We start from the raw sequence: 14,204 nt of genomic DNA, 5'->3' as shown, positions 1-14,204 counted from the left end.
GCGGGACAGGCCCGACACAAATTCCGCTACCTGGGGATCCAAATAGCCCATGACTGGAAAGGGATCCACAAATGGAACCTCACCAGTCTGACAGAGGAAGTAAAAAAGGACCTGCAAAGATGGAACACACTCCCACTCTCCCTCACGGGGAGAGTCCAGATGATCAAAATGAACATGCTGCCCAGGTACCTCTTCCTATTCAGATCCATTCCGATCTACATCCCCAAGGCCTTTTTCAAAGCACTATACAAACTAATCATGGCGTTCGTATGGGGGGGGGGGAAAGAATGCTAGGATCCCAAAGAAGGTCTTACAAAAAACAAAATCCAGGGGGGGGCCAGCCCTCCCAAACATACAATTCTACCACTGGGCGGCGGCGGCCGAGCGAATAAGGGGATGGATCAAGGAGTCAGAAGCCGAGCGGGTGCGCGCGGAAGAGGCCTCCTGCATGGGGACCTCCCTCCGGGCCCTCGCCACGGTGGCGCTCCCATCCCCATCCCCACCCAAAAAACACTCCAGCAGCCTGGTGGTAATAGCCATCCTCCAGTCCTGGAACCAACTAAGGCAACAATCTGGCCTGACCAGAATGTTGGGTAAAGCTCCCATCTGCAACAACCATAGGTTCACGCCAGTGCTGACTGACGCCACCTTCAAAAGGTGGGGACAGGACAGAAGGACACTGACAGTCAGGGACCTATACACGGACGGCAGGATCGCAACACTGGGCGAACTGACAGAGAAATTCCAGCTAGCCAGGGGGAACGAGCTAAGGTACCTGCAACTAAAAAACTTCCTACGAAAGGAGACAGGGACATACCCACAACCACCACGACAGACACTACTGGAAAGGTTACTGGACGCAAGCATACTAGACAAAGGAAACTGTAGTGACATGTATGACCGACTGGTAGAAGGGGCCGACACCGTATTGGACGCAACAAGAATGAAGTGGGAGGAGGACCTGGGGATCGAAATAGGGTGGGGACTCTGGAGCGAAGCACTGGATAGGGTCAACTCCACCTCCACGTGCGCAAGGCTCAGCCTGACGCAACTAAAAGTGATACATAGAGCCCACTTAACTAGAACCCGTATGAGTAGGTTCTTCCCGGAGGTGGAGGACAGATGTGAGCGGTACCAAGGAGGCCCAGCCAACCACACCCACATGTTCTGGTCGAGCCCCAGACTTGTGGAGTACTGGACAGCCTTCTTCGAGGCAATGTCCAAGGTGGTGGGGGTGAGGATGGAGCCATGCCCGAAAGTGGCGGTTTTCGGGGGTTCAGACCAGCCAGATCTATTCCTGGAGAGGAGGGCGGATGCCCTTGCCTCTGCCTCCCTGATCGCCCGCCGTAGAATCCTGTTTGGCTGGCGGTCAGCAACACCACCCAAAGCTGCAGACTGGCTGTCCGACCTCTCGGAATCTCTCCAAATGGAGAAAATCAAATTCGCCATCCGAGGGTCGGACGACGGCTTCCACAGAACGTGGGAGCCATCCACCCAATTGTTCCGAGACCTGTTTGTGGCCAACAAACAAGTAGAAGAATAGCCAGGTAGCCAAGAAACAGTGGAGAGTAGCCAAAGCATGAGAGGGAGAGATAGACCGGGGGGGGGAGAGAACAGCTAAATCTAAGAGGAAGGAAAGGCGAGCCACCGGGGGGGGGGGGGGGGGGGGGGGGGGGCAGGAGCGGGGAGTAGAGGGAAGAGACGGAACAAAAGAGGAGAGCCAGGGAGCGGGAGGGGGAGGCAGGGAATCATTAACAAACTTAACGCCCAAATGAAAAGAGAAAGCGGGAGGGCCGCAGAAGCAGAAGTGCGCAGAAGCAGAACGAGACAACAACGGCAGCGAACTCCGTCTGGGAGAAGCAAGGGACAATAACACCACAAACAGATGCCTACTTATGTGTGTAAATCATTTTGCCAAGGGTACAGAGCTACTGCTGTTGAGCGGGGGCATAATACCATCCAATGGCTTCTCAGGGAAAATTAAAACGTCAGCAGCAGCAGCGACCCGTAGGGGAGTGGGGGTGAGAAGACTGAGGCGCGTGGGGTCACATCTAGTCAATTGCTATTGCATATTCTCTTTTTGCACTATGTTAATGTTCACTCTATTTTGCTGTGTTAGGATTATTACTATTTATTATGAAAAACTAATAAAATATTTTTTAAAAACTATCTAAAGCCATATTTTTACTAAATGTGAACAAGTATGTTACCTCAATTTCCTTCTGATCAAAAGGTTTAAGTAGATGTTGTGGAATAAGCTCATTAAATCCCTTCTGCAAAGCCAGAAATTGTGCCTCAATTCCTCTCATAAACCGCCAGTTCACGTAAAGCCTAAACACAAAGTAAGATGGATTAATAGGGTCAAGTGAGAAATATAATAAATGCAAACAAATATATTGGAATTTAGATCCGAAAAAATTACAGACCAACTTAAACAGACCAGAATGAAAGATAAAATTAAATGCAAAAAATATATAGCTGGCTTCTGGTGGCAGCCATGGAGCGAATGGTCGCACATTAGGTGGCACCTGCCTAAGGTTGAATTTGTTTGGTCCTTTTCGCCCATTTCATGGAGTGTTAAGCAGGTGGAAAATGAATGAGCAGTGAGAGCTAGTGAGTCTCCTTTGGCAGGGAATGTCTAAGCCCTACCAAATGAGGAGTGCAACGAATAAGGGTCAACAGTCAGACCAGGAGGACTCGCGAGGTGCGAAAGAGGAAAAGATGGCGTAGAGCCCTGTGGTGTTGCAGCCCACATAATGATCAACGGAGCAATCAGTGGAGCTTTTGACAAATAAATTCCAGCAACAGAGGAAGGAGGCCTCAAAAGACTTGGTTAAGGTGGTAGGGTCAATCCGGGCTGCCCAAGAGCAGAGGCTGGAGATGCAGAATGCATCGCTCCAGAAGGCGGAGGGGTCGGTGGTCGACCACGAAGACTGTTTGATGGGGATGAAGGAGTATGGGAGGGCACAGAGGTTGGGTGGGACAGAGGGGGGTTCGGGGGGGGAAGCAGTTGTCTTGTGTGAGGGTCACCCTGCTAGCAAGTAGGCTAGTGAATGAAAACAAAGTGGGGGGTATCATAGAATCCCTACGGTGCAGGAGGCCCATCGAGTCTACACCGATCCACTCCACCAGATACCCATACCCTAACCTGCACATCCCTGGACACTAAGGGGCAATTTAGCATGGCCAATCCGCCAATCCTGCACATGTTTGGACTGTGGGAGGAAACTGGAGCACTCAGAGGAAACCCACGCAGACACGGGGAATACGTACAAACTCCACACAGTCACCCTAGGGTCCCTGGGCCCCTGGTGCTGTGACGTAACCGTGGTGGAGATGGGGGTGGGTTGTTGGGACGGGATGGTTTTCTTTGTTTGTGGTTGGGATGGTGGGACGTTTGGTGTTTGGGTTGGAGGAAAGGTGGGGAGGAGGGGATGGGTTGCTGATGTCGAAGGTGTTGGTGTGATGCAGTTGGTTAAGGGGGGTGGCGGCCGCCATCTTGAGGAGGTCTGGAGGTGGGTGGGACGTGGACCCGGAAGAGCTCATTAAACAGTGGATGTGGCTGGAGCCCTCCAACGAGGCTGATCACCTGGAACATTAGGGGACTGAATGGGTTGATCAAGAGATCCTGCACTTTTGTGCACGTGGTGTTCATGCAAGAGGCTCAGTTAAAAGTTGCAGATCAAACGAAGTTGGGGAAAGGTTAGGTGGGGCAGGTGTTTCATTCAGAGTTGAATATTGTGGCAGATCCTAGGGGCAGAATTGGGATGGTGAGTGGGAACTTGGAGGGGACACGTGTGGTGTTGGTGAATATATGCCCCCAACTGGGGCGATTCAGAGTTTGTGAAGAAGGTGTTGACGAAGGTCCCAGGCCTGGTCATACACGCCCTGGGTCTGGACGGGTTCCCAACAGGTTCTATAAAAAGTTTGACATGGAATGTCAACGCGGCAGGTTGTTACATGAAGATATGGGTTCAACGACAAGGAAAATTAGGAGAAAAGTTAAAAGGAAAAATAACTTAGGAGAGGTTACTGATCAAGGTGTTAAGATTCAAAACAGAGGTATAAAAGTCAGCATAAGTGTACTTTATCTGAATGCTCGCAGTATTCGGAATAAGGTAAATGAGTTGATGGCGCAAATCATCGTGAATGATTATCATTTAATGGCCATGACTGAAACATGGTTAAAGGATGGTCACGACTGGGAGTTAAATATCCAAGGGTATCAAACTATATGGAAGGACAGAGTGGATGGTAAGGGAGGTGGTGTAGCTCTGTTATTTTTGGTTGACATCCGGGCAATAGTAAGGAATGACATCGGTGCTACGGAGGATAAGGTTGAATCCATTCGGGTGGAAATCAGGAATAGTAAGGCAAAAAGTCACTGATAGGAGTAGTCTATAGGCCACCAAATAGTAACATTATGGTGGGACAGGCAATAAACAAAGAAATAACGGATGCATGTAGAAATGATACAGCAGTTATCATGGGGGATTTTAATCTACATGTCGATTGGTTTAACCAGGTCTGTCAAGGCAGCCTTGAGGAGGAATTTATAGAATGTATCTGCGATAGTTTCCTAGAACAGTATGTAATGGAACCTATGAGGGAACAAGCGGTCCTAGATCTGGTCCTGTGTAATGAGACAGGATTGATTAATGATCTCATTGTTAGGGAGCCTCTCGGAAGGAGCGATCACAATATGGTGGAATTTAAAATACAGATGGAGGGTGAGAAGGTAAAATCAAACACTAGTGTTTTGTGCTTAAACAAAGGAGATTACAATGGGATGAGAGAAGAGCTGGCTAAGGTAGACTGGGAGCAAAGGCTTTATGGTGAAACAGTTGAGGAACAGTGGAGAACCTTCCAAGCGATTTTTCACAGTGCTCAGCAAAGGTTTATACCAACAAAAAGGAAAGACGGTAGAAAGAGGGAAAATCGACCGTGGATAGCTATGGAAATAAGGGAGAGTATCAAATTGAAGAAAAAGCATACAAAGTGGCAAAGATTAGTGGGAGAGTACAGGACTGGGAAATCTTTAGGGGCAACAGAAAGCTACTAAAAAAGCTATAAAGGAGAGTAAAATAGATTATGGGAGTAAACTTGCTCAGAATATAACAGATAGTAAAAGTTTCTACAAATATCTAAAACAAAAAAGAGTGGCTAAGGTAAATATTAGTCCTTTAGAAGATGAGAAGGGAGATTTAATAATGGGAGATGAGGAAATGGCTGAGGAACTGAACAGGTTTTTTGGGTCGGTCTTCACAGTGGAAGACACAAATAACATGCCAGAGACTGATGGAAATGAGGCTATGACAGACAGGTGAGGATCTTGAGATGATTGTTATCACTAAGGAGGTAGTGATGGGCAAGCTAATGGGGCTAAAGGTATACAAGTCTCCTGGCCCTAATGGAATGCATCCCAGAGTGCTAAAAGAGATGGCTAGGGAAATTGCAAATGCACTAGTGATAATTTACCAAAATTTACTAGTCTCTGGGGTGGTCCCGGCGGATTGGAAATCAGCAAACGTGACACCACTGTTTAAAAAAGGAGGTAGGCAGAAAGCGGGTAATTATAGGCCAGTTAGCTTAACTTCGGTAGTAGGGAAGGTGCTGGAATATATCGAGGAAGAAATAGCGAGGCATCTGGATGGAAATTGTCCCATTGGGCAGACTCAGCATGGGTTCATAAAGGGCAGGTCGTGCCTAACTAATTTAGTGGAATTTTTTTAGGACATTACCAGTGCGGTAGATAACGGGGAGCCAATGGATGTGGTATATCTGGATTTCCAGAAAGCTTTTGACAAGGTGCCACACAAAAGGTTGCTGCATAACATAAAGATGCATGGCATTAAGGGGAAAGTAGTAGCATGGGTAGAGGATTGGTTAATTAATAGAAAGCAAAGAGTGGGGATTAATGGGTGTTTCTCTGGTTGGCAATCAGTAGCTAGTGGTGTCCCTCAGGGATCAGCGTTGGGCCCACAATTGACATAGATGATTTGGAGTTGGGGACCAAGTGCAATGTGTCCAAGTTTGCAGACGTCACTAAGATGAGTGGTAAAGGAAAAAGTGCAGAGGACACCAGGAGTCTGCAGAGGGATTTGGATAGGTTAAGTGAATGGGCTAAGGTCTGGCAGATGGAATACAATGTTGACAAATGTGAGGTTATCCATTTTGGTAGGAATAACAGCAAATGGGAATATTATTTAAATGATAAAATATTAAAACATGCTGCTGTGCAGAGAGATCTGGGTGTGCTAGTGCATGAGTCGCAAAAAGTCGGTTTACAGGTGCAACAGGTGATTAAGAAGGCAAATGGAGTTTTATCCTTCATTGCTAGAGGGATGGAGTTTAAGACTAGGGAGGTTATGCTGCAATTGTATAAGGTGTTAGTGAGGCCACACCTGGAGTAGTGTGTTCAGTTTTGGTCTCCTTACCTGAGAAAGGACATACTGGCGCTCGAGGCTGTGCAGAGGAGATTCACTAGGTTAATCCCAGAGCTGAAGGGGTTGGATTACGAGGAGAGGTTGAGTAGACTGGGACTATACTCGTTGGAATTTAGAAGGATGCGGGGGGGATCTTATAGAAACGTATAAAATTATGAAGGGAATAGATAGGATGGATGCGAGCAAGTTGTTTCCACTGGCGGGTGAAAGCAGAACTAGGGGGCATAGCCTCGAAATAAGGGGAAGTAGATTTAGGACTGAGCTTAGGAGGAACTTCTTCGCCCAAATGGTTGCGAATCTATGGAATTCCTTGCCCATTCATTAAATGTTTTTAAGATGAAGATAGATAGTTTTTTGAAGAATAAAGGGATTAAGGGTTATGGTGTTCGGGCCGGAAAGTGGAGCTGAGTCCACAAAAGATCAGCCATGATCTCATTGAATGGCGGAGCAGGCTCGAGGGGCCAGGTGGCCTACTCCTGCTCCTAGTTCTTATGAATTGGGACCCCTACTAGTAGAGATGTATAATGAGTCAGTTGGCAGGAGGGAGCTGCTGCCCATTTTATCCAGGCTTCAATTTTGCTCATTTTTAAAAAGGATAAGGAGCCAGAGGAATGTGGCTCATACCACCCAATCTCGTTTCTAAATGTGGATGCAAAGCATTTGGTGAAGGTGTTGGCAAGGCGTGTGGAGGATTGTGTGCCGGGGGTGTGAGGCGAGGACCAAACTGGGTTCGTGAAAGGGCGGCAGCCGGCGAATATTAGATTAGAAAACTGTTGAATGTGATCATGATGCCCCACAGGGGGCCAGGAAACGGAAGTGATGGTGTCTATGAATGCGGAGAAAGCATTCGACCGGGTGGAATGGGCGTTTTTGTTTGGGGTGTTGGGACGGTTTAGATTTAGGCAGGGGTTTGTTGATTGGGTTAGGGTGCTGTATAGGACCCTCACAGCGAATATTCGTACCAATAATGTACATAACAGTTTCAAGCATGAGTCGCTTCTTTCCAAGAGTAGAGGATAAATGCGGGTGGTGCGCAAAGGGACCAGCGAATCATGGTCACATGTTTTGGGCATGCCCGAAGTTGGAGCTTTGGGAGGCCTTTGCAGGAACTATGTCAAAGGTGCTGGGGGTGAAGGCGGCTCCGAGCCCAAGGGTGGCAATATTTGGAGTTTCAGAAGATCCAGAAGTGCAGGTGGGGAGAGAGGCTGACGTGTTGGCCTTTGCCTCCCTGATAGCCTGGAGGTGGATACTGTTAGGTTGGTAGGACTCAGAGCTGTCTAAAGCAACACTGTGACTGAATGATTTGGCAGAGTTTCTGCACCTGGAAAAGATAAAGTTTGCGATCAGAGGTGCAGATGAGGGGTTATTCTAGAGGTCGAGGTTGTTCATCGGCTACTTTAAAAAGACTGGTGAAACGTCAGCACGGGGGTGGGGGGATGTAGGGAGAAGGTTCTTTTGTTATTATAGTTGGAAAACGAGTCAGAGGCCGGAACGGAGAGGTTTAGGTGATTGGAATGTGATTTGTGAAGGTTGATTTCTGATGTTATGTCTTTTATCCTGTATAAAACTGAAACTGTCTTGAATAAATATATATTTTTTAAAAGTACAGCCAATGTTAATATTGAAAGCTCTATGCAATAAGCAGATAGAAATTATGGGTGTGATTCTCCCAAAACATTTCTAAGTGCTATTTTGGGCGCGTTTGACAGGGTATTTTCCGTTAGGTTTTTGGGTGAATCCAGACTTTTATTCACCCACACTTAGTCGTTTATTTGGGGCTTGATGAGTTTCTCCCCGGTCTAGCCCAGACTTGGAATTTTTTCAGCAGCGGGGAGACCGGCCCCCGAGGTCGGGGTGCTATTTTGAAAGGGTGCCCTGATCTCTAAGTGAGTTTGAGGGTCCACCACACCCCCCACCGCCGGACAACTGAACTGACCCACAGATATTGGCATCCCCCCACACCCGCAAAGTGAGCACACCTGCTCTGGGGCGACTGAAGCCCCCTCGCCTTCAAGCCCTCCCCCCCCCACCCAAACATTCAGGAAACCCCTCACCCGCCAAACTTCATGATGCCCCTTCATACCCCCCTTCACAACCCTCCACCCTTCATATCCCCCTTCACCAGCCTCTTTCTTGGGCAGAGCCTTTCTTGGGCCTCGGTGCAGGCAGTGCCAGCCTGGCGCTGCCAAGGTTCCCAAGTGCTGGGGGAGTGCTAGGAATCTGCCCTGCCCGACCAACTGGGGGTTCCAATAGCGTCCGAGACCCCTGGAGTGGCCACCATGCCTGGTCTATACTTGTGGAAACCAGTACTAATCGGCATCTGCTTGACTCCTCGCCAGTGTGGCTGGGGACTCCAATGGGCCAGATGAATGCGGCCTGAAATAGGCTACACCTATTTAAATGAGTGAATCATGATTATCTGGATCAGGCCCAGTGAGGGCATAATCCAGATTGTGCTGGGCGCCGCGAGTCAGGTGACTTGTGCGCAGTTTTGCGTCTGGCGCGATTCCTGATTTGGGTCTCACTACAATGCACCCAGATCGACAACACAGTGGGGAAATCACACCCTATATTTCACAAATAACAGCTTCCGATAGAAGAAGGACAATAGGATAAATTGGAAAGCAGCCACATATTGCCAGAATGGATTTTGTGTGCCATATTGAAAGAGCTGATTGCACCACCGGACTGCACAATTGTGCAATTTAGGATTGTAGGACCATAACCAAGGTGGTGAATAATCTTAATGGCCAATAGCATTTTGTATGTGAATATGCCCAACTCTCCCCCTCTGGAAACAAGAACGAGGAATATTAGCTACTTTAATGTGAATCAAGCCCACTTGGAGACAATGGACAAGCTACACAATTTATTTTAATTGATGGTTTTTCAATAACCTCTGTGGTTTCTTTTTATAATTCTTTTGTTTTTAAAGTGATATTTAGCAAGTTACGTATGCAACTGAGTAAAAACTTCATAAATGCTGATAAGTTTAGTCCAACTGGCACCTCATCCAGAATGTTGTCTGGTTGGAAAATCACGGGCTGGGGGTGCAGAAATATTTTTAAACGCACTCCAGCTAACAGAGTCAGAAAAACTGAATGCAAAATCAGAGATGTAACTTTTCCATGAGCAGAGATAATTTTTTCCAGATATAACATTACTTACCTCATCAAGATGCAGTGTTTTAAAAATGCAGGGATAAAAATGTCATCAGCCACTACTTGGCACACATTGGGAACACGCATTTCAAAACTTTGCATTGAGCAGTATAGCCCTTCTCACCTTCAGCCCTGCCTCCCCCCAAATAGTAACAGAAACCACTTACCTCACATATTCTCGTTTATTCTCCTCTGTTACAGGAACATTTCTGCCATTTGGTTTCAGCTCTTGTTGAATAATCCGACCAAAACAGTTGTGCTCAACACAAAATGTATGATCAAGTACAGGTGTGATGTCATTTTCACTGTAACAGTTAAAAAAAGTCAATGAAACAATTGGCTGGAGAACGATACCTTCATTATTTGCGATTTGATAGAATATCAAATGCAGCTGTCTACGTTATTTTAAAGCAGACGCACAATTTCTTTTCTGACTTCAAATATTACCATCCTACTTATACCAATGCTTAGCGCTGATCTGTAGATGTATCAAAGCCTGAAGCAACTCCTGATTAAAATGTTCATCTTCCACCAGAGTATTTACCATGCATATAAATAGAGAATTTTACTGAACAATAATACTCGAAATAGACCTGATATCTCAAAATATAAATGGCAAATCTAAATCAAAGGTCCAGAAGCATTACCAAAGTCTCAACAGTATAATCCTTCATCCCTTGTGATTTATGAGATCATGACACACCTAACAGTTTCTGAACTAAACTATCAAAAGTTACGTTTACGCACCAACTCTTTTCAGATTATACAAGATATAATTTCAATTCCTTTATTCATTTGCAGTAACAGCTATTCCGAGGAAAAGTTAATGCACCTTTCCTTAAGTAGCAATCTCAAACCTCGACTTAATTATTTTCTGTCCAGATGTGCAGCCAGAAAGACATTAGTCAGAAAGGAAAAATTCAAGAGTCAATCTTACAGTTATGTAATTCCAATAGCTCAACTCACAGGATCCAAACCAGGCTCTTGTGCAATTCTGGGTCAACAGTTTCCAAGTCTGATAACTGGATAGGTTTACCCAACAGTTGCTTGTAGAATGGTAATGTGAAACCCCCATTAATGTAGTGCCCATGGAATACGGCAAGTCCCATTATCCGACCCACAAAATGAAAGTATGACAAATGTTCCTGTAGAAGAAATATACACTTGTTTGATTAAAAAGTAAAATGCTGCCATCCTGTGGCTGACAAGCAAAAGCACCAGAAACATTCATATAATCAATCTTCTCCAATGCCTCACTGAATTATGTAACATTAATGCAAAAGAATACTGAGACAAAACCAGAAATTAAGCTGATACAACCAGTCAAATAGGAAGTATTCTCAACAGTCCAAAATATATTCAGGTTAGCACTGTCATCAAGTAGAAATTAATTTAGAATTGTGATCATGAAAGAGGCAGTCTTCTGCTCAAATTAACAGACCACTATCAATGAAAATGATTTGAAATGACAATATGCTCCATTTACTTTAGAGCAACACTGCTGGCAACCATGATTTCAGTAGTAGCACAGCAAAGTGAATGAGACTGCACTGTTGCCTTCAGAGGCATTAGAACTGTCCTAAGAGCAGTTTTCACTGGCATCTGCAGAGGCAGAAGCACCACCTGCGGCAGAAAAACAAAATCTCTGATGTGCCACAAATATAGGCCCATAATGCGATTTCTCGCTTGGTGGCATACAGACTCCTTACACGGGTATTGCAGAAGTTGTCAACTGGAAGTAGAATTGTGAATTTCCACTTCTGAATATACTTCTGTAATTAGAATAACTTTGCTGTTAGCTCAGTGATGTGAACTCCGTCTCCAAATTGAAACAGATGTACTTCACGGCACTGGGAGCTTTTCTTGAAATGGTTCTACAGTCTGAAGACATTGATAACAAATGGCTGTCAGAACTGGCCGATATAGGCGGCACGGTTGCGCTGTGGTTAGCACTGCTGCCTCACGGCGCCGAGGACCCGGCCATGGGTCACTGTCCGTGTGGAATCTGCACATTCCCTCCGTGTCTGCGTGGGTCTCAGCCCCACAACCCAAAAAGGTGTGCAGGGTAGGTGGATTGGCCACGCAAAATTGCCCTTAATTGGAAAAATATTGGACACTTTAAATTTATTTTAAAAAACTGTCCTAAATGACAGAAATGAACCAATGTCAAGAAACAAAATATTTCCTTGTTGAAATGCCCAGATGAATTTGTTCAAAAATACAATTGAGAAGGTTCATATATGTCAACGCGGGGAATTTGAGGAGGCTGTTTAGCATATCATGTCTATGGCATCATTGTTGAACCATTTATAATTTACTCTTTGACAGCACATTTAACAGAGCTGGAGTGAGGGAATGGTGTTCCATCAATTCAACTTAAGCAATGCTAGTTAATATATTTCTTCAAACTGATCTTCCTAATCCCAAAAAGAAATTAGCATCTAAAAAGATGATGAGAAAAATTGTGAAGCTTGCTCATGCACTGAAAAGGTTGAATGTTGCATGGTTTGAATCATGAAAAAAGATTACTGAAATTTAATAAGAACCAAACATGTAAATTCATGGCCACATTAAGTGGAAATGACTCCACATCAATGCTCATATAATGTACTACCAGAATTTTAAAACTGATGCCCACTTTTCATCTCATCTAATAAATTAGGAAGCACAATTATTTAGAGGATCTGTGAACTATTTATTAAGAATCAACACAAGCAGGAATATTTCCAGCATGAAAGTTACATTACGAGACTTAGATTGTTACAAATGTTTCAAGTGAATCTTTTAGGAGACTGAAAAGTTGTGTAGGCATTAAATAATTATAGTTGAGCAGTAATTGATATTCATACAAAACTCTCCCGTGACAAATTTATTTCAGTGGAAAATTCTGAATTTTCTAGAGGAACAAATGTAATCCCTTGTATTACAATTCAACAGAAATTAAATAGTGTTGAATACAAGCTAACGATAGGGTATCTTACCAGGCCTAAGTAGTCTGAATCTTCTATCTAATGGGAGATAGGGAACAATGCAAAATTTCTACATGCAGTTATTTCTGGCAATTGAATTTTGCTCGATAAAAGATTAATATAATAATCTTTATTATCATCACAAGTAGGCTTACATTAACACTGTAATGAAGTTACTGTGAAAATCCCCTTGACGCCACACTCCGGTGCCTGTTCAGGTACTCAGAGGGATAATTCAGAATGTCCAATTCAACTAATATTACAGTCAGGTCACTTACAAAACAATAAGAAAACACAGAATATTCTTATTTAGTTTGTTTTTATTTAGCTCTCACTTGACTTTTGATACTCACAGGATTAACAGCAGAATCTGGGTTGATCTGTAGCATGTAAATATTATCAGTTGAATACTGAAATAGTCCATAGTAAGGATTCAACATTTCATGACAGAGCAAATACAACCACTCCCTACAAAACAAGAAAACACATGTAAACGATATTTGAACGTAATCAGGACTGTAATAACAGAACGAGCATAGGGCAGTTAGGTCAACAGACCAGCTTTTTAAACATTTATTACAAGTGGCAGCTCTACCCTTGTAATCTGCAAGGCTTTATAATGCAAATAAAGATCCATCTTCCTTTTAAACATCTCAATTGGCTTTATATCTATGGTTTCTCGGCCATACTATCCACATTCCATCTACGTGTAGATTTTCTAACATGGATTTACTTTTAATAACATAGCCACAGTTCGAAAATTAAAGGCAATTAATAGCACAGGAACAGGCCATTTTATGTCATGTGCATGCCCACACAAGCCTCCTGCCACAACTTTGTCTCGCCTTATCAAAATATCTTTCTACTCCTTTTTCCATTCTGTAACTCAACCACCCTCTGAGGTACAAATTTCAGAGTCCCATCACCTTCCAGGTAAAGAAGCTTCTCTTGAATTCTTTACTGGGATTTTAGCGATTATCTGATCTTTACAGTTCCTAGTTTTGGACTCTCCCCACAAGTAGAAACATCTGTTACAAAAGAACAAAGAACAAAAAAAGTACAGCACAGGAACAGGCCCTTCGGCCCTCCAAGCCTGCGCCGACCATGCTGCCCATCTAAAATAAAATCTTCTACACTTCCTGGGTCCGTATCCCTCTATTCCCATCCTATTCATGTATTTGTCAAGATGATCCTTAAACGTCACTATCGTCCCTGCTTCCACCACCTCCTCCGGCAGCGAGTTCCAGGCACCCACTACGTAAAAAAAACTTGCCTCGCCCTTCTCCTCTGAACCTTGCCCCTCGCACCTTAAACCTATGGCCCCCTAGTAATTGACCCCTCTACCCTGGGAAGTCTGACTATCTACTCTGTCTATGCCCCTCATACTTTGCTGAACTCCGTTCGTTTGGATTTCCCTGATAGTTTGGCCCTCTCAGTTCTGGTGTTAAGGATGTAAATAGTTTTTTGCACTTTTTCTTCTATATCATGTTTGTGATTATGGAGACCAATACTGTGCATCTAATAAGTGCAATTTACGCAAGGTCCTATGCATGTTTAACATAATTTCTCTGTTTTTGAATTCTATTCCTCTCGGAAATTATCAAATTGTAACCATACAGGATATACCA

The 14,204-nt window shown here is 44.5% G+C and overlaps 1 protein-coding gene across 4 annotated transcripts in view; it reads right to left on the bottom strand.

The window, feature by feature from the left end:
• Positions 1 to 14,204, bottom strand: part of smurf1 (SMAD specific E3 ubiquitin protein ligase 1) — a 210,704-nt gene that overhangs the window by 28,102 nt on the left and 168,398 nt on the right. For all 4 annotated transcript variants that reach the window (XM_072480930.1, XM_072480931.1, XM_072480934.1 and 1 more), the window contains 4 exons: positions 12,930 to 13,044; positions 10,574 to 10,752; positions 9,775 to 9,912; positions 2,211 to 2,331 (listed from right to left, as the gene is read on the bottom strand). In XM_072480930.1, the coding sequence (XP_072337031.1) occupies positions 2,211 to 2,331; positions 9,775 to 9,912; positions 10,574 to 10,752; positions 12,930 to 13,044 (553 nt within the window). The remainder of the gene's footprint in view (positions 1 to 2,210; positions 2,332 to 9,774; positions 9,913 to 10,573; positions 10,753 to 12,929; positions 13,045 to 14,204) is intronic.

This window comes from Scyliorhinus torazame, chromosome 17 (assembly GCF_047496885.1).
Source record: "Scyliorhinus torazame isolate Kashiwa2021f chromosome 17, sScyTor2.1, whole genome shotgun sequence".
Classification (NCBI taxonomy): Eukaryota; Metazoa; Chordata; class Chondrichthyes; order Carcharhiniformes; family Scyliorhinidae; genus Scyliorhinus; species Scyliorhinus torazame.
This window is presented reverse-complemented; position numbering and strand designations above follow the sequence as displayed.